Raw genomic sequence first — 24,551 nt, forward strand, 5'->3', positions numbered from 1 at the left:
GTTTCACTGTAGGAACTTATTATGGTTAGGTTTGACGCACAGCTACCTAAAACTTTAGAAAAACATATGGAGCTTACTGCTAACCAACTGCCTATTGAAAGTCCTTTGGGGCTTAAGTTAATAAATGTGAGTCAAATGCTCTTATGACACCCATGGGAAATTAGACTGCAAATCAGGTTACGCTGAGCTGGTCAAAGACAAAGACATTTCACTCCTGAAATAGAATAAAAGTACTTTAAATTTCAATTTTAGATCACGTAACTCAGAGTATCATGATGCAGATGAAAAGTTAAAATGGTCTAGATGTGCTGGCAGTGGATTAAACAGAACAGGCAACCAGCTTTTGTTTTGTTAAAAAGTGAAAGTGACAGTTTACTCAGACTTTGATGCAGCAGCGTCACAGTCACTAAGCTTCGCTTTGTATCTTAGAGGGAAACTCTTCCACAATCTTAAAAAAATCATTTATATTTGAAGACTGATATACATGCTGGATACAAAATTTACATTGAGCACTTTCAGTTAGTTTGAATATTGACCCAATTGCTTTAGGGACATGCTTATATAGCTTGAAACTTAATTAAAATTATTAAAATCTAATTTTATGTTCCAGCCAAAGCCTGGTCTTCCAACACATGGATCCAGATGAGGTTCCTTTCTGATTAATACTCCACTGTGAAATCCCCTGCCAGTGGATATTAGAGTGTGAGCCATGCACTCGCTTGGCATTTTAGTCGTTTTAGTGTTGCCGTTTCTTTGCTTTGTACCATTACTAAACATTTTACTGGAGATCTTATCTGTAACCATATTCAGCTCAGCGGGGATTTCACAAAAAGAGTCATTCAAATACTGTAGTTATAAAAGATATACATTTTATATACACAACCTAAAATTATGATGTGGCACAATATTAGTCATCTACAAGTCGTCCAATAATGTCATCATTAGAGAGTTCTGGGAGCCCCACTGCTAAGTTTTAATCAACAACATAAGGCTCAATGCTGCCTTAGCACTGAGATCGTTTTTGATTTTGGTTTCATATAATTTACTACAGAGTGAAACATTTTATTCCACTTAGATAAAAGCCTTCATTTCTAACAGGACAAGCGTCACATTAAAGAGACAGAAACTGGCTGTTAGGCAAGAAGTCATGATGAGAGGGATGGGACCCTTCATTCAAACAAATATGGACAGTAGCTATTCTCTAGGCAATGCTGATGGAAGGTTGGCTTTCTTCTCCCACTGTAATGAAGAGCACACTGGGTGGGGGAGTACATACATTGGGTATTATGCGTGCGAGATGGGTGCTGGTGGTCTGATTCACTTTAAGCAGTGTAGTTAGATATGATTGCAAAGCGACAACTGCTGTTGTGAGGCAGCTGGTGTTGTGGTAAAGGTCACACCTGGTTTAATCCTGAGAAAGATGGGTCCTGAGAAGAGCTAACAGCCAAGCTTCTTTTCCTCTTCCCCACTGACGAGTCTAAACACTAGGGCAGACAGTAGAGGGGCAGGGGTCAAAATCACACAGCCTCTATCCACCTTCAGTCACAGTTAGCATGAGTAACAGGCACTTCTGGTCGCACCCACATGGTTTTTCTCCCTTTGATTCAACTAACAGTGTCCTGTACATCCAAAACTGGACCAACACAGGCAGAAAATCCACTTTAAATCTTTGTGGTACAGACGTGATCATTCTGGCCATCAGTCTAGAAGAAACCACATGACTGTGATTATCTTCTGTCAGGACAACCGAGGTAGGATCAACCCTGTACAACAAGCCAAAAGTGTCTCTGGAAACGTGTTGAAACTTCAATATCATGTCTGACAGTGACAATAAAGGCCAGTGCAGACAGGCAACACCATGGCTCAGAAAAGACCTGGGGGAAGAGAGGGGCTTTCGGCAGCAGATGGTAAAGAGCCCATGGTTGTCCATCCTCCAGCAGTAAAACAAATGGCGCATATTAAAAAAGATCTCAGAAGCCTTAACTCTAAAAAGCTTTAACAGGCCTGAGAGCGTGGTTGATATGATCTGAACTAAGTTGTTCACAGGCCACTACTAACACAGGGAGAGTTCCTGCCTTGTTTACGCAGCTAATCGGCATAAGGGGTTAAAACTGTACTAGAGTTGAGTTATTGGAGAAAATGGGTAATGAGCAGGCTTTAAATTGTGTAATTAACTATGTTACCACCTGTATGACGTCAAGATGTCTTCTGTTGAACTGTAGACTTACCAACTCCAACTGTTCTCTTATCTGTCACTATGAGGGATGAAAGCTCTACACATATGGTTAGCATTTTAGAAACCAACACATCCACAATGTACACGCACAATCCTTTACTGGTGCACAAAGTACTTCTACAAATACTTGTGAAGTTACACAGGCTAAACCATAGGCTACTGAAACACAGCATCAAAACAGCAGCAGCCCCAGCTTTGGGACAACGTATCTCTACAAAAACAAGCAAGCGCGCAGACTTAGTACTTCTTTCCAAACTGTCTTAACACTGCTCTGGGGCATGATCCCAGAACAATGATTACCAAGTTATAGTGTTAACTTTGCTGAAACTAACCTGAACCACAGGTGTACACGATACAGTCACAGTATGCATGTACGGTATGGTAAAAACCAGAGTATGTGAGGTAGCCAACATTTGGAGGTAAAAACAACAAAGTGCTCACATCAAATCAAGAGCTTCAACTGTAACACATGAGCAAATGCTTGCCTCGGCACTAGCACTCATCAGTGCTAGTGCCAATTAGGCTTGTAAAGATATTACTGCACGATTTTTCACAAGACAGAAAACGACAGTCAACTTATTTAGAGAATGTTAGTCCAGAGTTCTCTCCCTTCAGGAGGACATTCTTGTCTAAGATGTTATGATTCCAGTTGAATTAATTAGAAACTTATTCATTTAAGAGTCTAGTATTTGCATTTTGCACCAAGAATGCAAGAAAAATGACTATTGCGAAAAACAATGGCGACAGTTAGGGTTGGGTGGTATGAACTAAATAAACATTCAAAACTATAGCTGTGTATTCAGTAATATATAAACCATACAATTGTGTTTTATATAGTTTCCACAGTAAATATGGTCATATCATCCAGCCCAAGTGAAAGTGAAAAAGAAGAATGCCATATTTTAGGCCCACGGAGGAATAGAGAAATATTCAACAGTTTCTTTCAAAGTTTGCTTAGGTACTGCGAGTCTATCAATGGATGAGCCCTGTATTGTTAATCAAACCAAACCAAGAACTGGCTGTACTGCTCCTTTAACATTCAGTAGTGCACAATGTTCACACACACACATACATACAAACACACACACACACACACACACACTCACTTTTGAAACAAAAGACAAAATATGCATGAACAGAGCTAATACCATCTGAAAAACCATAACCTGCAATTGCTCTAAATTGTCCTAACCTCCGTAGGACTATGTTTATATATTTGACCAAGAAACTGCAAATCGTAGCTAATACTAAACTGTTATGCAAATACTGTCATCTGGTATGGACGTTTAGAAATGGAGCGGATTTCTTATTTTCAAGCATGCAGACAATCAAGCCACCGCAGTTCCTCATTCAACGATTGGCTCATCTTGTTGAGAGAATTAAATAAAACCAATCGTTATGGTCTGTCAGACGCATCTGATGATATAAGGAACCATCTCGTCCCTGTATACATCTTAGCAGACATTTTGTCTATACTTTGGTACACAGTGAATAAATCCACCATCGCCATCATGTCAGGGCCCTGAGGACAACAAGCAGTCCGCCTGACTGATCAAATGCTCTGCACTGCCTCAGGCCTTCTGTTAACGGCGTCACTTGAACACACAGCAAAGACCCAAGCCGACAGCCAACCCGCATGTGCCCTCTGCATGTGAAGATAGCTTCTCAGTGCGTCTTGTTTCCTGACAATTGTGCCATGAGAATGCATCAAGTTGTCGGTTTGCGGCTTGGGGTGTGTGGCTTAGCTCTTTTAACAGGTCGTGTTTATGAGAGTATTAACAAACCGTGACCCGTGCATCAAAGGGCCAAGACATTTCTTAGTCCTGAGCTGGACAGCATAGCGCTGTATCGCGTGTTTTGTTTAATTAAAAAAGGCATTCATTTTGAGGGATTGCTTGTATCAATATTTATTATTGAATAAAAGCAATCAATTTTACCAGCCCAATTAAAAAATATATATAAATATAGTGCAAATGCGCTGATAACATTTATTTTATTTATCTTCTGAGGTTCTGCAAGTCCAGCACTCGTTTTTTTGCCAGTCAGTGTGACAAAAAAACAACTACTTCTGAAGGAGGTTTTGGCCTCCAGAAGTAGCTGAGTGAGTGTTCCTCTCTGGTACATGCAGCTGCAGATCTGGAGCCAGGGGGAGTTTCAGTAAGAGAGGCAGCTGCCCGGAGGAAGAGAGACTTTGCCTGGTCAGGCTCTGAGATAACATTCATTTCTGCCTTAGAAGTGGTGAATTTACAGCAACTTCACTCGATACAGTTAGCATGCATTAGCTTGGAGGGCTAACTTGGCTTGTTCGCTATAGTCCATGAAGGTAGCTTGATAGTCCATATATAAAAAAAATTGAGGTGTGATGGGTTTACACTAACACTATGTCAGTTTACCAACCAATACTAACCCAACAACAAATATACAGATTGTCTAATATTTGGGTCCAGCCCCATTTAAGACCAAGCATTATGAATTCTGTTTAAACATTGAATTACACATAAGCTTTAAGATGGACTAACTAATAAAGCGGCTCCACCAGAGTATTGAAAAAGTTTTTTTTTTAAATAAGTAGTTTAATAAAGTGACACTCAAAACAATTCAGTTAAAACAATTCAGTTACATGTGACGAACTCCTCATTAGCCTAAACCCTGTCTGTCAACAAATGAACATTTGTCTGCAAACTAACAGAGCTATATTGCTGTGTCAGGGATGAAAGGCTGTCATGTAAGCAGGGAACATCCGTGGAGATTGGGCTGGGGTTGCACACCTGCTGTGCAGCAGAGTACACATTCTTTCAAACTTGGTCAAATATACATCCCATGCTTTAGCTTAACCAGACGTTGCCTGTCTGCAAGGGCTCAAAATAATGGACACAGAATATTCTACTTTAATTTCAGGCAACTTGAGTACACACACCTCTGACCAGACCCAAACAAATGGCATGACAGGACAAAATGGCTTGAATAATTGTTTTGTGTGGGCAGCTACAGAAACAGCATCATTGTCCAGAATCAGTTCATCAGCAAGATTCCAGTACGCAGAAACGGTTCTACACCGCCCTGCAGCCTTCACGGTCCATCACAATTGTCTTTATATTGAAGAGAGGATTATTGTTTACATTATTTGGTTTTGGCCATTGTTTCTACTTCCTAAGTTTTACCTTTGTACTGTGTGATTGTGGCTTGAAAGTGTGTTTGGCAAACTTTTGATAATTTCTAAAACATGCATTTGAAACTTCTACCTTTATCAGGATTAGTGTGGACAGGATTTAAGGGGCAGTTCACCCAAATGACCAAAACATGTTTTCTCTCCTTTTTAGATAATTTTTTCAAAGAAGATAATAGCCCTTAATGGTCGTTGCTGCGCAGAGACCAAGAAATATTGATTGAATTAGTGAGAAAGGTGCGACATTGGATACTATTTTCAGGCTTACATAAACATGTAATAGACCTGGACATTAAGTTCCAATTACAAGTTTTTTTTTCTGAAACATCAGCAGCACTTACCAGATTTAGCAAGTATAGAATATGGAGAGACCACCATTATTAAAGCTACATTTGTAGATCAGCTAGGGATCAGGACTGAAGTTAACATGGTTACCATGACATGCAGCAGTGTGCCAACAGCTCTATAGTGACCTTCAATAATCCATACTTACAGTATGGATAGGACCTGGACGGGTCTTACCTTGTTACAGTGACGGCCGATGCCCATGAGAAAGTTGTCTGGTTTGATATCTCTGTGGATGAAGTTCTTTGTGTGTACATATTCAATTCTGCTGATCATCTGAAGGTGAAAAGAAGGCCACGGTTAAATATTCCACTAAGTTATTCACCATCCTCCCTATTCTCTACATAACATAGTGAAATAGGAAGAGATGTTCTGATACCATATTTTCCTTGCTGATACAGAGTACTGTTCCATTACCAGTGCTTTATTGATTTATTGTTTCTTATCATTGTTGTGTGGCCTAGCTCGGGTTAAACCCTTTGTAAAAACAAATGCATACAGAGAATTGCTGCTATAGACCTCTAATTATCTAGTTTGACAGTCAGTCATAATGGAAAAAGGACAGACTACTACTAGTAGATGTTGGGGGGGATAAATAACACGCTAACAGATTGGTGATTAGACATATCAGCATTTTAGGCAGTATCAGAGGCATATACAATAGTGTTATCGTCACAACTCTAGAAATAGGTTTACATTTAAATGAATGCCCACAGGAAGTGGAAGCTAAGAGCGTGCTCACACTGTCCTCCCGGACCGAGACCCGGACTTTAGGGTACTTGTCCCCCCTCCCTCTCCCCCCCCCGCGCCCCAGCCCCGTTTGTACTCACACTGCCTGGGCCTCGGCCAATGCTTCTTGCTGTCCATACGCCATCACGCCGTAACACGTCACACGCATTGATCGCATGTGTGTGGCTTTGTTTACAAATCTTTCCACAGACCTCTGAGTTTTTGTGCGTCTTGTCGACTGTTTTTGAATATTTTCATCCGACCAAATCTGCAGTAAACACTCCACCTCCGCACCACACCAACGTGAACCTTTCACCGCCATTGTTGTTGTTGTTAAATGTCCACGCATGGTCCGTCCTTCTATTTACATGTCCGAACAGGCGGACATAACGCTACTGCCGTAGGGCTCGTGCTCGTGCACACGCTCGTGCTCGTACATGTGCAAACGGCTCCGCTAAAGCCCACCTCTTTCAAGCGGGCCGTGGACGGTCCACTGGCCGCAGTTGAGCGCGGAGCGGGTGCACTCACATGGCTTAAAGGTACTAGACTTTAGCTGAAAAACCGGTTTTGGCCGCGGCCAAAAGGATAGTGTGAGCACGTTCTAAGGATGTATTCACACTTACCATTCGTACCAAGCATGATTAACAGTTAAGTCTAGTTCGTTTGACCAGTGTGAGTACAACTGTTCTGTGGTTAGGCATGGCATGATTGCACATCGAGCATTAGCATAAAAGGCGATTCTAACGCCTGCGATAGACATTTCTTTTCAAATGCCGCAAGAAGCAATCGTGCTGTGACTGGGATCTCTTGAAGGAGTGTGAATGCAGGCCGGGTCTGGCCAGCAGGGTCGAGGGAGGGACATTTAGGCCTTAGTAAGTGTGAGTGCACCCCAATAGGTTGGAACCAGGACCTTCTTGCGGACGAGTGGCACCACCCTTCTATTTGTATCTAACCATGGTCCTCAGGCACATTCACTGCTTCAGAAGACTGCATAGAGGTGGATGTATGTTTGTATGTTTTAGCTACCTGGTCTGCCAGCATGAGGACTGTCTTCATGGTGAAGCGGCGAGAGCAGAAGTTGAAGAGGTCCTCCAGACTGGGTCCAAGCAGGTCCATGACTAGGACATTGTAGTCCTTCTCTTGGCCATACCACCTGGGGACACAACCGTTATATAATGAGGGTGGGTCTGTGGTCAATCTGAATCGATCACAGGCAGCACATCGTCACAGGTTGAACACACATTTGACACTTCTTGGGTTCCTTATGAAAAGGATAATGTGCATTTATATGGTATTAGTGTTTCCAAAGGTACTGTTTCATTGATACACAGCTAGTTCAACAAGTTCGCTGTTGTTTAATTCTGATGAGAGCTATCCTTTTCTTTTTTGGAAGTCAAAAGCCAGTGTTATACAAATAGCAAGTTCTAGGTTCAGATAACTTGCTATGCCTACAATCAGCTGTTTAAAGAGCTGGGTGTCCGTTATCCAGTAATTACGTTTTATAACTCGTAAAATTGATCTGACAAATCAAAATCTCTCTGGCCATGGTGTCCGGTGAAAATAATATCCTCTAAGTTGTGCCTTCTCTCCAGGCGGGGAAGATATAAAAAATCGACATGCCCCGATGGTGTCATTTTTTAGATAGCCTGCCTATCAATGTTTTTTACGATCAACAAATGTAGAAAATATGACTGGAAATTCTCTAATCTGTCCGGAACATTGTAATCTTCCAGGACATGTGAAGTGGCACTAATACGTTCTAACTGGTGAAGAAGTAATAAATAAGGTAACAAAACTGCCACAAACACAACCGACTTTGTTGTTCAGTGTGACATGCTAAGGTCTAAAATCCAAGCTATTGTGGAACTATGGAGGTTAAACTTAATCAGTTTCGAGGTCAGGGTGCGGGGCTGTACTCTATCAAATGTCACATGATATGAGCAGAACTACCAGCTGTTTCTAAATTACTATGAATAGTATGTAACATGGGTGGCAGTGTATCATCAACACCAGCTCTCTTTGAATGGTCGGAACTTTATATTAAGGGGCTCCTTTCATAAAATGTGATGTCAGGGCAATGACTCTTGTCATGAAGTTCCCAGGCAGTTTTGTTTTCCTTTTTTCACATCACTGATTCACATTCTAGATCCAGAAAGTGCAAGGGAAAAATGTGGTGGGGAAACAAATCACAAAGCTGATCAGCACATTTTTCAAAGTGTGAGAATGGACAGCATCCAGACCAGGTGCTGCTGCTCCAAGACACCTTAACTGAAGGCCAATCAGGTCAACAGTAGCTGTTTCCATTCAACTGGCACGCGCAATTTAAGCCAACTTCTGAAACGTCACAACCAAAAAAAAGACATTTGAATTAGGTGTTTTTTCATCAACAGGTTTTGAGTGCATTAACTATGGGGCAGAATTTCGTCAGAAGTTGGGGCTATAGGCCACACATGGCTGTAATCCTCCAGTAAAGAGAGGAGAAGAAACAGAGGTTGCTAACTGGAAACAAAACAAGTCACCCCACTCATCTAAACAGATCTACAAGAAAAAACACAGAGAGAGGTCTTCAAGGAATTTGTTTCAATTGGGAAAGTCATACAAAAGAATATACGAGAAGAAACCCAGAGCAGCTGGTCAGTCCTGTGAGTTAGCCTAAATGCTCGCTACAGAACTAATTGAGCAAAGTAATTTCCATATCCTGTTTAGGGAATCGACCCTATTTTCAAACAGACAAAAACCATCTCAAGCAAACTTAAAAACTTTTATGCACGTTTGAGGAAGTTTTAATGCATCTTGCCATTTCCATTCAACTTCTGTTGGTAATTGGTGGAGGGACAGGAGTTGTTAGGGCCTCTCTGCGACAGAGACGAGGGAGCCTGAGCATGCTCAGTGGAAAGTCCTGTTCATTAAATCTACCAAAAAACTGGCTGGCCTCCTAAGGAGAACTAGTGCCTCAAAATCTCCCTGGTTATACCACAGCCAGTGATGAGTTTCAGACAATTCCACAGCCTTTATTTTTTTTCTGTGCAAGCATCATGATCCTCTCACACAGTTGTACTCGTGCTGTTCTTAATGTAAGAACAAGTGTGCAGTGATTTAAAACTCCATTTAATCATGAACAATACTCATTTCTACTGATTCTATCCCCATATATGCTGCCATACTTCCTTTGTCTTTTGAGAATGAGCTATGTACACACACCACTCCCCATCACTGAAGCAGCAGCCCCGCCTCCTCACACTCACTCACTACGGCTGTAAAACCCCTTTCACACATGCACTGAAAACCTGAAATTAACTAGACCTTACCCGGCGGAGCTGTGTAAGAACGCAAATGTCCGATTTAGATGGTTACCCTACCAGCTCCTTGGTACTAACACGGTGTTATCTCAGTGAGCCATGTGTGAATTCAGCCACTTATTCTCCGGTGTATTCAATTTCTGGCCTCCCAGTCCGAAATTTAAACTGGAAACTCAATCAGGTCGGATTTTCAACTCCAAAATTGAGATGATCACCAACATCATATCCGAGATAACTTTGCCGTGCATCAACAGTAATAAAGGCTGCAGTGATATGTTTATCAGCCCTTTGGTATTTGTGTCTCACGACATCGTTCGTACACACTGTACTGTACTGACTGTCTTCTACTGGCCAGAGTGCCCCCCCCATGTTAAATAAAATGGCTTTCCGACTTAAGAGAACACAACTTGGGTGTTATGTCATTCCCAATTTTCGCCCTCAAATCCATTGTCAATGCAGAGGTGCAGAAGGCACACTCAAAAGTGAGTGTGACAAGAGGGTTTCAAGAGCCTATTTTTCATGGTAGTTTCTTTGAGCAGATATTTCAGCATTAATCAATATGCGCTCCAACTAAATCACTTACACTCTGCTTGATAGAAATGCTGCAAGACCCTTGATTATGCTATGCTATTGCCAAACAAAGAAAGGCCTTTTATTACGTAAAACATGGTAAATATCTTAAATCTAAAACTGTATATATGGTTTTTAACAAAAAAAAACATTTTCAAGGGGGGAGACTTGTTAGACATACTTCAATTCAAGCAAATGTTGAGTCTTAAATATAATAGTGTTTGTTCAATCAAAATAAATTAATTCTGTTTTAATTTGACCATTTGCACTGTCACCTCACAACAAGAGGGATGCTGGTTGGAATCCCGGCTGTGGCCCTTATGTGTGGTGTTTGCATGTTCTCCCCGTGTCTGCGTGGGTTCTCCGGTTTCCTCCCACAGTCCTAAGACGTGCACGATTTAGGTTAATTGGTCACTTTAAATTGCCCGTAGGTGTGAACGGTCGTCTGTCTGTTTGTCTCTATGTGCTCTGTGATAAATGGTGTCCTGTCCAGGGTGTGCCCCGCCTCACGCCCAATGTCAGCTGGCATCAAGCGGTTGTAGATGAATGTTTTCATTCCATTAAGGGTCACTGTAACTTGTAATGATAATGTGTAATAACACACCGTCATATTTTTCTTAGAGAGTTATTGTTACTTGTAATTGTCATACTGTTGCAACCCTACTCATACAGTTAGCAAACACTGTTTTAAGAAGTACATAACATAAAACGATTCCAATGAGACCGGTTCACAATTGGGCCTGTGTCCTTAAAGTGCATCAAATAGTTTTTCCCCTTCTTCCTTTTCTGCGGAGGTTGCATGAATGCAGCACAAGGGTGGGGACCTGACTGGCGTGGGCATGTTGCTTCAGGTACAGGTGAGAAACTCAAATAGAATCCAGAAAGTCCAGTTTGAGCCTTACATCTGTGAGTTTTTAGGCTCCTTGCCTTTCACAACTAAACACAGTTCAGGGGTTTCTAATACCTTAAGGCTGTGCCACAGCAGGGCCGGGGTAAAAGCCAGGGTTTTAGACAGACCGAGCTCATAAATACCCCAGACACCAACCTCTTTTTTTGGACAGGTTTATTAGCTGTTAACTTGTACATTTGATTTTCCAATGCAAAGGTCTAAACAATGCTCTTTTAAACCTCCTGCACTGCTGGGACTAACATTCGGATGGGGAAATAGTGAATCACGTTTCCTTGTATGTGTAAGAGCAGTGGATTTGATATATACACAGAATGACGAATACTGTCATCAGCCCAGCAATAAGATAAAAGACTCACCAAGAATTAGATTTTCATTGTAGCAGGAAGGTCACAGAAAATACACAGAGGGGGTCCAGAGTGTCAGATAACTGAAATGAATGAGGAGGTCACGTTTGCTTGATGCAGCTATTGTCAATAACAACGAGACCTAAAGCCCCGTTCAGACTGACATTATAGCACAGCGGAAATAATGTATATGTGGCAAATTAATTAATTCAGATTATCCAGCAAGGTCTCATATTGGCCAGTCAAAACATGCAAACAAGTGAACTTTACAGAAACAGTAAAGTCTCTGCAGTGCTAACTCATGGATAGTGGTGTGTTTCAGTGGCATATGCTGATTTGTGTTTGCTGCTGTTGCCTGTATGCACGGTTGTTGTACTGACGTGTGCAGTACACCACTTAAACACCTATGAGTCTTACAGGCGTATGCCGGCGCCGACACCAATTCAAATGCACATTCTTTTTTTATTTCCCAAATGTCAATTCCTGACATTTGTGAAATTTTATTTGTATGTTTCACAAAAACACAACTAAACTCTATAGTACATTTCGTGAAAAGGACAGTATGTGCCAGAGTTTCACTCAGGAGACCATGGTTCAAAACCGGTTTGGGATGTAACTTTAAATTTGTTTGACTTATTATTGTCACAGTTTGGTTAGATTGAGGCAACAAAATCACTTGGTTAGGGCCAGGCAAAAAACAAGGGCGAAAATAGCATTGTTGGCTACTGAAACCAAGGTACAAATAGCATCCATTGATATTTGTACCAGGCAAAATAGCCTTTGCCTTAAATGTATCAATGTATTTAAAAAGAAGCTGCCTTTGTTATTAGAAAGGAAGTTACTTCAATCAGAGTGGAAAAACAGAATGAGCATGAGAAAAAGAATGACACTGAAAGGTAAGCCAGGCTGTAGTAGAGTGGAGGAGGGGCAGCATGACCAGCAGGTCTGACAGGCTCCAACAAGACTTTGTTGCAACATTGAGCCAGCAATACAGTGCAAAGATTCAATGAGCACTCCCTGCTTGCATTACAGTAAATGTGGAAAAGCGTGGCTTGAAAAACTGCGAAAGTTATCATTAACACAGCTTCAAATTACTGATAATGACACTAGTTTTACAAGCAGTGATTACAACTCACTTCCTGTATTTCAATTTGCCAGGACTCTACAATGGCCGTGCGGTGTCAGGGTGCTCTGATCGATCAGGGAAGCGTGTGCACTTACAACATGGTCCTCTAATTACTTCACAATAAAAGCATTGTGTTAATAACTGAAGGGACACTAGAGGAAACGGAAACGGGAAGCACTGAGTTAAAAAAATAAATATTTAAATTTCATGTTTGTGATATATTCTACAGACATTGAAACTGTAGTGAAAGGCAGGAGCGTGGAATAATTTAGTCATTGACAGGCAACGTGCAAACGGTCTTCAATTCATGACACTTTTGCATCTCTTCATTTTGATATTCAATATAGAATGCTGTTTAGGGAAGTTAAATAAATGAATAAATAAATAATGCTACACAGCAAACAGAAGGCTTCAAATAACCCATGTGATCAGTATTGGCTGACAGTTTCCAGCGATCTGCCCCCTAAAATCGTGATCAGCGCACCCTTAATAAGGTGCACACAAAAATGCTCAATTGGCATCCAACCCATGTGTGCTTATATCTATGACAGGGGTTCGCTTACAAAGCAGCTCTAGTTTGTAAAGAAGGCGTGTCGGTCTTCAGAGTTCAAGTTTCATCCAAGTCACCGTGCCTTAGTGGCTCCACGGTCATTGTCTCTATCCAGCCATGTGCCAGCTGTACGGTGTAGCATGTACTGTATAAGGCCGTGTATGTTAGTGCAGTTAGCCAGATAAAGAACGAGCAAAGGAAAGTCCACGCCAGTCAAATGTTGACATTTTCTGTGTGGTACGGAGGCGGACACTTTAAATGCCTAATAAGCTAGCTATGCTAAACAAAAGGGTGACTATTTACAATGCTCTTACTTGCTCCTTAATATAGGGGTATAGACACTTTTTATTATCTAGAGAGGTATATGTTTTTATAGATTTGTGTGTCTTTAACATGACATGACTCTGAACAACCACACAAGTTCCTATGTGTATCTTCCGCATAAATTCATATCTATATCAGTGTTAAATAGGTCTCAGAAATGCACTTTTCTAGATTTTCAAAAAACATTGGTTATTTAAAGTTCAATAGAGCTTTACAGACTTTGCAGTGTTATGGTGACACCAGTATTTTCTCTGAGGCAGAGTCAAACTGAGCCAACCCCCAATTCCCCACACTCCTATTTTCATTTGCAAAACTGCTCAAATGTTATCAAGTTGCACAGCAGCAACCGTTATTTAACTGCTTGAAACGCTTCTATTCATTTAGTAGAAGATGCATGTTGTGTTTAGTACATTTAAAAAGTCTGCTATTGATCACTGACATGACTGACAATCACATAACAATTAAACATGTTCAGCCTTAATTTTAACATTTGCTTGGTAATCAACATTTAAAAAATGCTGTAAATCAATGGCTATTAACTATAACAGATCCGAAGCCGTGAAACTAAATAAACTCTATAGGAGGCATATAGTGTAAATGTGGTGATTAAATAAAAAGGCACAATAGCACATCTTAACAGATCTTTTCTCTGGACAACTGCAGTTTGACACAGTAAGTGCCATCATCTTAGAAGAGTCGGATAGACGTAGTAAAGCCAAAGCAGCTTTATGCATCCGCTCATGGTGAAGAAAATGCCAACTTCGTGCCTCAAACACACCAGCTGCAACAACTGGCTGTAGATTCTCTCGATCCCATCCAAACTAAATTCAAACAAGTTTGACTGGTAGAAAACTGACAATTCAAACTGTGCCTCAGGGTGATTCAGGAGGAGAGACAACAGGCTAGGGCTGGGTAATATGGACCCAAAATCATATCTGGCTGAAGGGGGATACACAATATTTATCCCTGTATTTTACAAGGATTCTAACGTTCAGTTAAAGGTCAAAGCAATATGTGAGATGCTGCCACAAGCACTTTCAATAAAACCAAACAGTGTTTCCTTCACTGTTTGAAAATGTACAGCTGAAATACATGTAAATAGAAAATGACAGCCTTTACGAGTAGCACAAGACAGATAAGGATTAGTATTACTTTTAGAGAGGGACACAAAGTCAATGGATAGCATGACAATTTGCTTATCAACAAAAGAGAGCAACAGGAACCAAAATTACCCATTTCCCTTTTTAAAAAGTATGCCCTGCTGTCAAAGATGACCCATAGGGCACACCAGTCCTCAACATTCCCTAAAATGGTAATAAATAAATAAAGCTCAGTAAACCTGCTCTATTGTTCGAATTGTGCCATGCATCTCCTCTCCCCTCAGCACAAAACATTTAACTATATAGAATTTCACATTCACTTCTAATTTTGGGGCAGAAAACATTAAAAACATGGAGTAATAACATAAAATTATAATACGATTAGACTGGTTGACCAAATAAACAATATAGGAACAGTGAAGGAATACTATAAAACACCTCTACCACTGTGGTCTACTGGTGACAAATAGTCATGGGGTAAGCACACATGGTCCCTTAAAGAGATGGTTTGGATATTTAGAAGTGTGGTAGTGTGAGGTACTCATTCATAGTCAGTGTATTACCTACAGTAGATGGCGGTCTGCACGCCCCCAGTTTGGGAAAAACACACAGGAACAGACACAGAAGCTAAGCAATGTACTGCTATGGGCGGGGACAGCGGCTAAATGTATTTTAGACACCTTTACGTGTACTTAAAACTGATATACCCGATAACTTTAAGTGTCCTCTATATCTAGAACATTTCAACCACTGTGCCTTGATGTCAGACCGTCCTTTACTTTGGGGAACTGAAGCCGTTACCCAGGCTCTCTTCAAAGACACCAGACCCCTATTAAAAAAATGTAATTTTACGTCACAGAACACAGGAGTTCCAGGTCTACCACTGCCTCTGTTGGTTAGGTTGTTTCTTAGTTCTGTTAAGTTTCCAGCTCTTTAAAACACCAAAGTCAATCAATACTACAAACTAACCAATCGAGAAACTCCCATGTGCTGTGACCTAAAGTGACTGTTTTTGTTAAAGGGGTCTGGACATAGATGTGTACACTGACTAGAGTTCCCTTAATAAAAGGACTGTCTGTCAGCAGGGTAAAGCAGTGAAATCATTCTAAAATATGTTTAGCTGCTGCCCCCATCGTCAGTAGGACATTTTTTAGCTTATGTGTTTGTACTCCTGTCCGCTTCTCCAAACCAGTGGCATGCCGACTGACATCTACTGTAAATTATACACAGACTATGGTTACGTTCCTCTTATAACCACACTTCAAAATATCAAAACTATCCCTTTAAGCTCTTGATGTACCCCACCCACAGAAAATAATAGTATCCCAAACAATCCTGCAACCGTGGCCATACAATAAATAGCTATTTATTAGATTTGTTTTATACTATTTGAACAAATGCCTTCTCATCACATGTGAAACAATAGTATACGACGTTGTAGCATACACAGAAGCATATTTATATGATAATTGCACATGACCAATATTACTAGCATGCAAAATAAATTAACCAATGCCCCCAAATATGTCAGCAATTGCTCTGCGGTAACAAGTCAATTGCCCATGCCTATCCATAACATGAACGGGATAAAAGAGGAACGATCGCGCACAGGGGTCTATTCTACAGTATCGTGTGGACCGTGGGGCACCGCTTGTCTTTCAAACGTTGCTCTGTTGGGCTACACCCCACCGACTCTTCACAGTTACTAACACAGCTAAACATGACGTGTGACCAGGTACACGGTAAGACCAGGGGCGCGACGGGGCTGAAATCCTGGGGTGAAAACACACTTCTACCGTGGGGCTCGGGTTGTTGTTTTCGCTTCTGAGCTCCGCCGCCATTTTCTAACAGGGGTAAGGAAGACATGTTGGGAGCTAACACAACAAAAGAGGAGCGGCCATTTCCAACCACACACACTTGGTTCTCCTCAACCTTAACAGCTGTTTTCCACAAGAAAAGTGCACAGCTGGAGTCTCAACGACACTGATACAAAGCGACATGTACAGTGAAAATCCAACGGGAGTTTTTTAGCCATCTCGGAAAACAGATCGTTCCTAGAATAGACTAAGTAAGTAGTATTAGGCAGATTAGCAGGCCTAATGCCCCTCTAACATTAGTTGGCTTTTTTTCCTCCAACGTAGACTTTGCCACACTCACACTGCTACACAATGACATGTACAATTAAACTGTCTTAAGTAGGATTGTGCTTACCTGATGTGTGGGATTCCGACACCCCCTTGAAGGATTTTGTACAGCTTGCTTTCATATAACAGCTGTGGATGCCTGGCTTTCTGTGACTCCAATTTTACAGCTACCTCCTGAAAGTGACACAAACAAACGTTATATATTTACTACTCACTGGGTTCATTACAGCACTGACTAATATCGCACTAATAGCACACGATGCAATTGAATGCATCATGTAGCGGCTTTAGCTCAATCATTTTTGCAGAGCGGCTAACTTACAACACTTCGGACCCAGACACGGTTGTGTTCGGCAGGGAAATTGCCATAAATGTTCTTACAGTAGCATAAACGCCGATGCAGTACATTACCTCTCCATTTGTGATGTTGATGGCCAGATATATGTCACCGAAAGATCCCGATCCAATTTTTCTGACCAGCTTGTATTTTCCACCGACTATGAACTCGGCTTTGGAGCCGCTGTTGCTCGCCATAATATCCACCAAAGCACACTCTCCACCGGATTCACTTTAGGTAAATGTTGTGCGGCAGTCTGGCCCGAGTGTCAGCAGAACATACAGAGTCCTGTGTGTCCAGTTGGCGTCGATGAGGACGAGTATGGACTATGGCTGCTGACGTTACTCCAAACTATTTGGTCGACAATTAACGCGACAAACAAGTTGTAAAGTCTCCCGGTGTTGTTCACTTTATTCAAACCTCCTCCGAGAAACACGAGCTGCCGTGTCAGTATCGAAGTATATACATCCAGGACTAAATCCGAGAACGCTTAGGGCCTTCAGCAGCCACCCAGCTCCCTCGAAGCAGCAGCTAACGTTAGTGAAACCCAACGGTGGCTAACGTTAGCATCGAGCTAACGCTGTCGCAAGGACCGCCGCGGAAAAAAGTCCGGACCTCCTCCGTGCTGAGTAGCAAAAAAACAACCCTTGGTATCACACGTCCGATTGTAATATTGTCTTTTCAATATTTAGAGTCCTTTAAGGGCGTTTTCAGCACACTTGAAGGGTCGCAACCGTCGGTAGAACGCGCAACCCACTCACTCCGCCATCTTGTCTTCTCTACCCTTTCTCTCAGCTGGTTTCCGTTGGAGAAGATTAACTTACTAAGGTTAGATAGCTCAGGACCCCTTCACGTGCTGTCGGAAACAACACTTTCAAGACCTGTGAGCGACGCAAAGTGATAAATAATTGTGAGGGGAAAACGAAAGGCACCCTTCTAAAACGACAAAAAGTGGTTTGTTGATTAGACATTTTTAGTTAGTATATTGTTAATTTATTTATTTTAATTGAATGTGAGTTGTCTTGTACGGCCTACTTTTGTGACTCTGTGCGTCTTTTGGCTCATATTTCTAACGTCAAATATAAACGAGGCGGCCCTCAAAGCTGCTCGAAACCCTGTAATTGTGTGTACATGTCATTTTTGTCTCTTGTTCTTTAATACGACGTGAAAAAAAATCTAATTAAAAACAACTTTTTGTCAAGTTCCACTCCAGAGTCCTTGAATGCATCCTCAGGTGGTATTTACGACTGACGTTGAGTAAGCTGCGTCATATCTCCATTTTCATCCCTTTGAGCCAGATGTTGTGTTGCTGTTTAGTGGATTTTTGTCTCTATTTAGCCCATCATTTTCTCTGAAGAGGGCCTCCAAAATATAAACACCCACCCATGGACAGATAACTGAATGGGCCCACCGGACACAGGCCTAGGTGCCCAAAGTGTTGAGGGACTACCTGGCCTTCACCTGCAAATGTCACTCAAAGAGACACAAGGAGATGCAAAATGACCACAAAGAAACATAAAATAACTACAAAGAGATGAAATGCAGCTGTGAAGTGACCCAAAGAGACTCACAACAACTATGAAGAGGGGCAAAACAATCACAAAGAAACTCAGAATGAACACAAAGAGACGCACGATGACTGCAAGGATACACAAAACAACTACAAAGCATCTCAAAATGACTACATAGATTCACAAAACAACTATAAATGAACTCAAAATGACTGTAAAGAGACACAAAATGAATACAAAGAGACACAAAGCAACTATAAATGAACTCAAAATGACTGTAAAGAGACACAAAATGAATACAAAGAGACACAAAGCAACTATAAATTAACTCAAAATGACTGTAAAGAGACTCAAAATGAATACAAAGGAACACAAAGCAACTATAAATTAACTCAAAATGACTGTAACGAGACACAAAATGAATACAAAGAGACACAAAGCAACTATAAATTAACTCAAACTGACTACAAAGAGGCACGCACTGACTACAAAGAGACACAAAACAACTATAAAATAACTGAAAATGACTGTAAAGAGACACAAAATGAATACAAAGAGACACAAAGCAAATATAAATTAACTCAAAATGACTGTAAAGAGACACAAAATGAATACAAAGAGACACAAAGCAACAAAAAACTAACTCAAAACGACTGTAAAGAGACACAAAACAACTATAAAGTAACTCAAAATGATTGTAAAGAGACACAAAACAACTATAAAGTAACTCAAAATGACTGTAAAGAGACACAAAACAACTATAAAGTAACTCAAAATGACTGTAAAGAGACACAAAACAACTATAAAGTAACTCAAAATGACTGTAAAGAGACACAAAACAACTATAAAGTAACTCAAAATGACTGTAAAGAGTCACAAAACAACTATAAAGTAACTCAAAATAACTGTAAAGACACACAAAACAACTATAAAGTAACTCAAAATGACTGTAAAGAGACACAAAATACATACAAAAACATGAAGCAGCAACAAAAAGAGGCTTAACAACTATAAAGTGTGCCTTGCTCCTATGTAGGAGAGGTGTTGGGGCCTTGCATGTGTGTGCCCAGGGGACCATTGTCTTACCCGTAATATGCTGATGTATCCATTGATTTGTTTTATTAACACAATGACAATATAACACTATAAAGGCATCTTAAACGTGGCATATACACTCAGCGGCCACTTTATTAGGCGCACCAGGTGCTTAATAAAGTGTCAGCGAGTCTTCTGCTGCTGTTCCCTCTCTGCTAGAAAGTAGGTCCTGAGCTGCTGCCATGTGATTGGCTGATTAGAAATTTGCGTTAACGCGCAGTTGGACAGGTGTGCCCAATAAAGTGGCCGGTGAATGTATACTGTATATATAGGCTATCTCATGTGAAAATCCTGATTTATACTCTTTTTACTTTGCTCGGACACATGTCTCTGTTAGCCAGAAGAGTTCTCATTTATCTTGGGATCCCACCACTGCAAACAGGGGAAGTGTCACACGTATCATATCAACCATGGTATCATTCCAGCAGTAATTACGGACAACCGCGCCACATAGTAGCCTCACAGTTGAAATTCCAACTCAGATATCAGGGATTTTTTAACAGTGGAGATACTGTATCTCCCACTTTAAGGGATATTCTGTCGTAAAATCATCCCCTCGTAACAACTACTAACGGAGAAATCCCGGAGAGTACCTAACATCCAAATGTGGCTAACGCTGATTAGCCTGGGGCAGCACAGTGAAGGCATTAAATCTTTTTTAACCACTAATACTGCTGAAAATAACAGCAAACCTCTGCAGCAGCACGAGAAGAGTCCCTACACAGAAAACAAAGCACCAATGGGCTTCTTCCTTTTGGATTGACTTTGGTAAACTTTACTATGAGAGGAGCTGGTACAGGGGCCAGTAGGTAAGTCTTTAAAACACTCTTTTAATAAACTCTGGGTTCATTAACTACGTTGTTGGTGCTTTGTTTTATGTGTAGGGCCTCTTCTCACGCTACTGCAGAGGTTTGATGTATTTTTGAGCAGTATTAGTGGTTAAAAAAGACGTTTGAATGCCTCCACCGCGTTCCCCCGAGCTAATCACTGTTAGCCACATCTGACTGTTAGCGATTGTCCCGGATTTCTCCGTTAATAGTACCAAAAATAATGGTCTCGATGGCTTATTTGATGAGTGTATTTGCGGAAAAAGACCCTGGGATGATTTTACGCCGGAATTGGACTTAAAGTCTCTTCCACGCAATAAATTATTGGGAGAACCTTTCAGGCGCCACAAGAAAGGTTCAGGATTCGCATGTGCGGTTACATTCAGGTACTTTTCTGACTTGCTCCTTTTTTACACTTCCCATGGCAATGATGAGATCAGCGGGGGAAGGGACAGTGATTGCTATGTTCCTCCTTGCTTTCACAACACAGTCGTACCGGCATTTCCCCTGTAATGTTTAAAGTCTTGAGGTAGCAAAATTGGCGGTTCAGATTTCCCTGAACACTGAGCTCTGCTCATACATGACTCCATGCAAGAAATGTCCCTGCACATTCCATAGAAATACTACGCAGAGCTTACTAAAATCCTGTAATTACACTAATACACTGAATTCAGCTTGCTTAAATCGAGCCATAGGAATACACTGATTTGTAGTCTCACTTGTTAACAAACCACTATAAATATATAGCACAACAAAAGCTATTTAGGCCGATTTAGCAGTGGCTGTAACCATCTTGGAATAATATGTGAACATTTCCAAATAGTTTTTCCCCTTCTTCCTTTTCTGCTGAGGTTGCATGAATGCAGCACAAGGGTGGGGACTTGACTGGCGTGGGCATGTTGCTTCAGGTACAGGTGAGAAACTCAAATAGAATCCAGAAAGTCCAGTTTGAGCCTTACATCTGTGAGTTTTTAGGCTCCTTGCCTTTCACAACTAAACACAGTTCAGGGGTTTCTAATACCTTAAGGCTGTGCCACAGCAGGGCCGGGGTAAAAGCCAGGGTTTTAGACAGACCGAGCTCATTAATACCCCAGACACCAACCTCTTTTTTTGGACAGGTTTATTAGCTGTTAACTTGTACATTTGATTTTCCAATGCAAAGGTCTAAACAATGCTCTTTTAAACCTCCTGCACTGCTGGGACTAACATTTGGATGGGGAAATAGTGTGAATCACGTTTCCTTGTTTGTGTAAGAGCAGTAGATTTGATATAAACACAGAATGACGAATACTTTCATTATCCCATCAATAAGATAAAAGACTCACCAAGAATTAGATTTTCATTGTAGCAGGAAAGTCACAGAAAATACACAGAGGGGGTCCAGAGTGTCCTCCATGGCATATAACTGAAATGGCGTTCATTATTTATTTCCCAAATGGATATTCGCCCCCAAAATGTTGACATTTTATTTGCATATTTTCATGAAAAACACAACTAAACTCTATACTAACATTTTGTGAAAAGTGGCAGGAAGGATGAAATTCATGCAAGGTGTGTTTCCTTATTGATCAATTGTGGGTTAATCACCATAACCCTAGAGACAAATATGAAAGGTTTTGATAAAACATGATAGACTGGCGTCCTGTCCAGGGTGTACCCTGCCTCACGCCCGATGTCAGCTGGGATCAGCTCTAGCCCCCCTGCGACCCCGACAGGGATAAGCGGTTGAGGATGAATGAATGAATGAATAACGTAAGGAACAGGCGCATATTCTTGTTGGAACAGTGTCACATCTTCTTGTTAGTTCACTATGTCTCGATCTTGTGAAGTGTATTAAATCAAATAAGTCACTTCAATGAGTATTAACTGCATTTTGTCATGGATCTTCACCACACAGATTTGTTTCCGCTGTAAGCTGTCACACCCTGTCCAGTGTCAAACTCTCTGTACTGCACAGCTCTCTTCTCCTGCTGATTTACCTGAAGGTAACCAGTCCACTGGCACCACCTACTGCTGATCCACTTTACACAACACATACTAAATGTAATGGTAAGAAGACATACAAGTACAGTCATGGACAAAAAGCAAGCCCCCACCACAGCGACTTCCTGGCTGATCCAATACGGAAGTGCCAAAAACGTCAGTTCTCTGAGTGTCCACTAGGGGCAGGTTTCATAACAGAGCAGTTTCTCATTGACCCCCATGTTAAACAGGCCGTTTTCACAGCATCATTAAACCTGTTTAAGGTCTGGGACAAAAAAACATTCATGTCTGTATGTTTGGGTCATATCTCCATGAAAAACACTGAGGGGGTGGATTTTTTTTGTACCAGGCTAGTTTTTATTTTATTGGAGGTGAAAGTTTATGAATAATTAGGGGTGTGGCCTCTTGAGCCGGTAAACGTCAGCCAGATGGACGTATCTCCTTCCCCCCAACGTAACATACATGCCCTTTTTTGGTAAAAGGAAAGGAGGCAGAGTCAAAGTCTGACAAGATGGAGACTCCCGTAGGCGAGGACGATTGGGTCAAGTTGAGAGAACGGACCTTGTCGGAGAGGCTATGTCCATTTTTTATATGTCTATGATAAAAAGTAGTGACGGGTGGATGGCACCTTATGGAGCTTTGGCTTTCTTTCTATTTATGCAGTGTGCAGCCTGTCCAGAATGCTTGGTCCCTGGAAGTGTTGCTTAAAGAATTCTCAAGAACGGCTCATTCAGTTGACTTCACATTCGACACTGCACTCCCCTGGCTCCTCCGCAATACACCTGCCAAGTGAGAAGTCGATTGGATAAGCACTTCTGGAGATATGCGAAGGACAGTCATACATCCATACACAGACAGACAGATTCCTTCCTTTATAGTTAGACGATGCTGCTACAGCACCATCTATCGGCCAAATGGCATCAAATTTGTCATGTCCACTGAGACATTATATCTTTACATGTCCCCCAAATGTGGTTGCAATAGCACAAAGGTTAGATATTTGACATGTGAGTCTTGTCCCCTGCATTTGAGCAAACATTGAGCGAACATCAAAAATCTAAAAAAGTCACATTTCGCTACATAGGGTGTTGACATAGCCCCGTGAGACCATCCTGATCTAGCTCCGTTGTATTTTACTCACAGATCAGTCTGAAAATGCGCAACGGAGAGAATTTGGAGAAGTTTGCCAAGTGAACGTCCAATCAGCGTTTGTTTTGAGACGCATTTAAGTGTGACCCAACCAGAAGTGACTGTTCAGTGTAAACAACATGGCAGCTTCCATGGATGAGAGCAGCTATGGAACAAGTTGCCCTCTAACTCTTTTTCTCTCTTGGATCCTTCTGTTGAACATGGACCGAGCTCCTGAAATTGGGCCTTTGATCCGTAAATTCATGTTACACAAATGGAAAATATCCTTTACCGACTTTACTTTCTGAGTTTTGCCTCAACACTGTTAGTACGTCATACGCTTCCTGGATCTAATTGGTTGATTTGGCCCTTATGTTGGTGATAGACAGATGGTTTATCCAATTAGCAACCAGTATTTTCGTCCCTTCCCAAAAGATCTCTAAACCAGAGTTCCCAGATGGAAATGCTGAGACAATGAGAATCAGTGGTGGAGTCAGGTTAGTGTCTATGTTCTCTATCACATTTGGTGATGATTGCTCAAAAATTTGTAGGAGTCGCCTATTGATTAAACAGACTGGACACGATTTAAAATGGCTGAAAATCGATCTACATGCAAACGGGCGTGGCATAAATAGATAGATCTGTCTGGACTCACAGAATCCAGGAAAAAAAAAAAAGTTTCTGAGAGTTACGGCTCAAAGCTGCTGGACAAAAGTTAAAAATAAAGTTTGTTGTTATAGTGCCACAATCTGGCCAAATTGAACCACATTGGACATTGCAATTCCTAACAATACAATGGAATGAAAAGTAGACCGGATCCTCAAGAT

The 24,551-nt window shown here is 41.2% G+C and overlaps 1 protein-coding gene across 6 annotated transcripts in view; it reads right to left on the bottom strand.

Annotated features, from left to right (window-relative positions):
- The window catches only part of csnk1a1 (casein kinase 1, alpha 1), a gene marked incomplete at its 3' end in the record, with an annotated part of 31,444 nt that extends 13,473 nt beyond the window's left edge, over nt 1–17,971 (bottom strand). For 5 of the 6 annotated variants that reach the window (XM_083915386.1, XM_083915383.1, XM_083915385.1 and 2 more), the window contains exons 1-5: nt 17,255–17,971; nt 16,911–17,017; nt 7,503–7,629; nt 5,925–6,023; nt 1,401–1,484 (exon numbers count right to left, since the gene is read on the bottom strand). In XM_083915386.1, the coding sequence (XP_083771512.1) occupies nt 1,401–1,484; nt 5,925–6,023; nt 7,503–7,629; nt 16,911–17,017; nt 17,255–17,377 (540 nt within the window). In that variant the 5' untranslated portion in view covers nt 17,378–17,971. The remainder of the gene's footprint in view (nt 1–1,400; nt 1,485–5,924; nt 6,024–7,502; nt 7,630–16,910; nt 17,018–17,254) is intronic. The other variant, XM_083915387.1, reaches the window with a different exon arrangement.
- Nucleotides 17,972–24,551: the final 6,580 nt, after the last annotated feature.

Source organism: Echiichthys vipera (genome assembly GCF_963691815.1).
Source record: "Echiichthys vipera genome assembly, chromosome: 6".
Taxonomy (NCBI): domain Eukaryota; kingdom Metazoa; phylum Chordata; class Actinopteri; order Perciformes; family Trachinidae; genus Echiichthys; species Echiichthys vipera.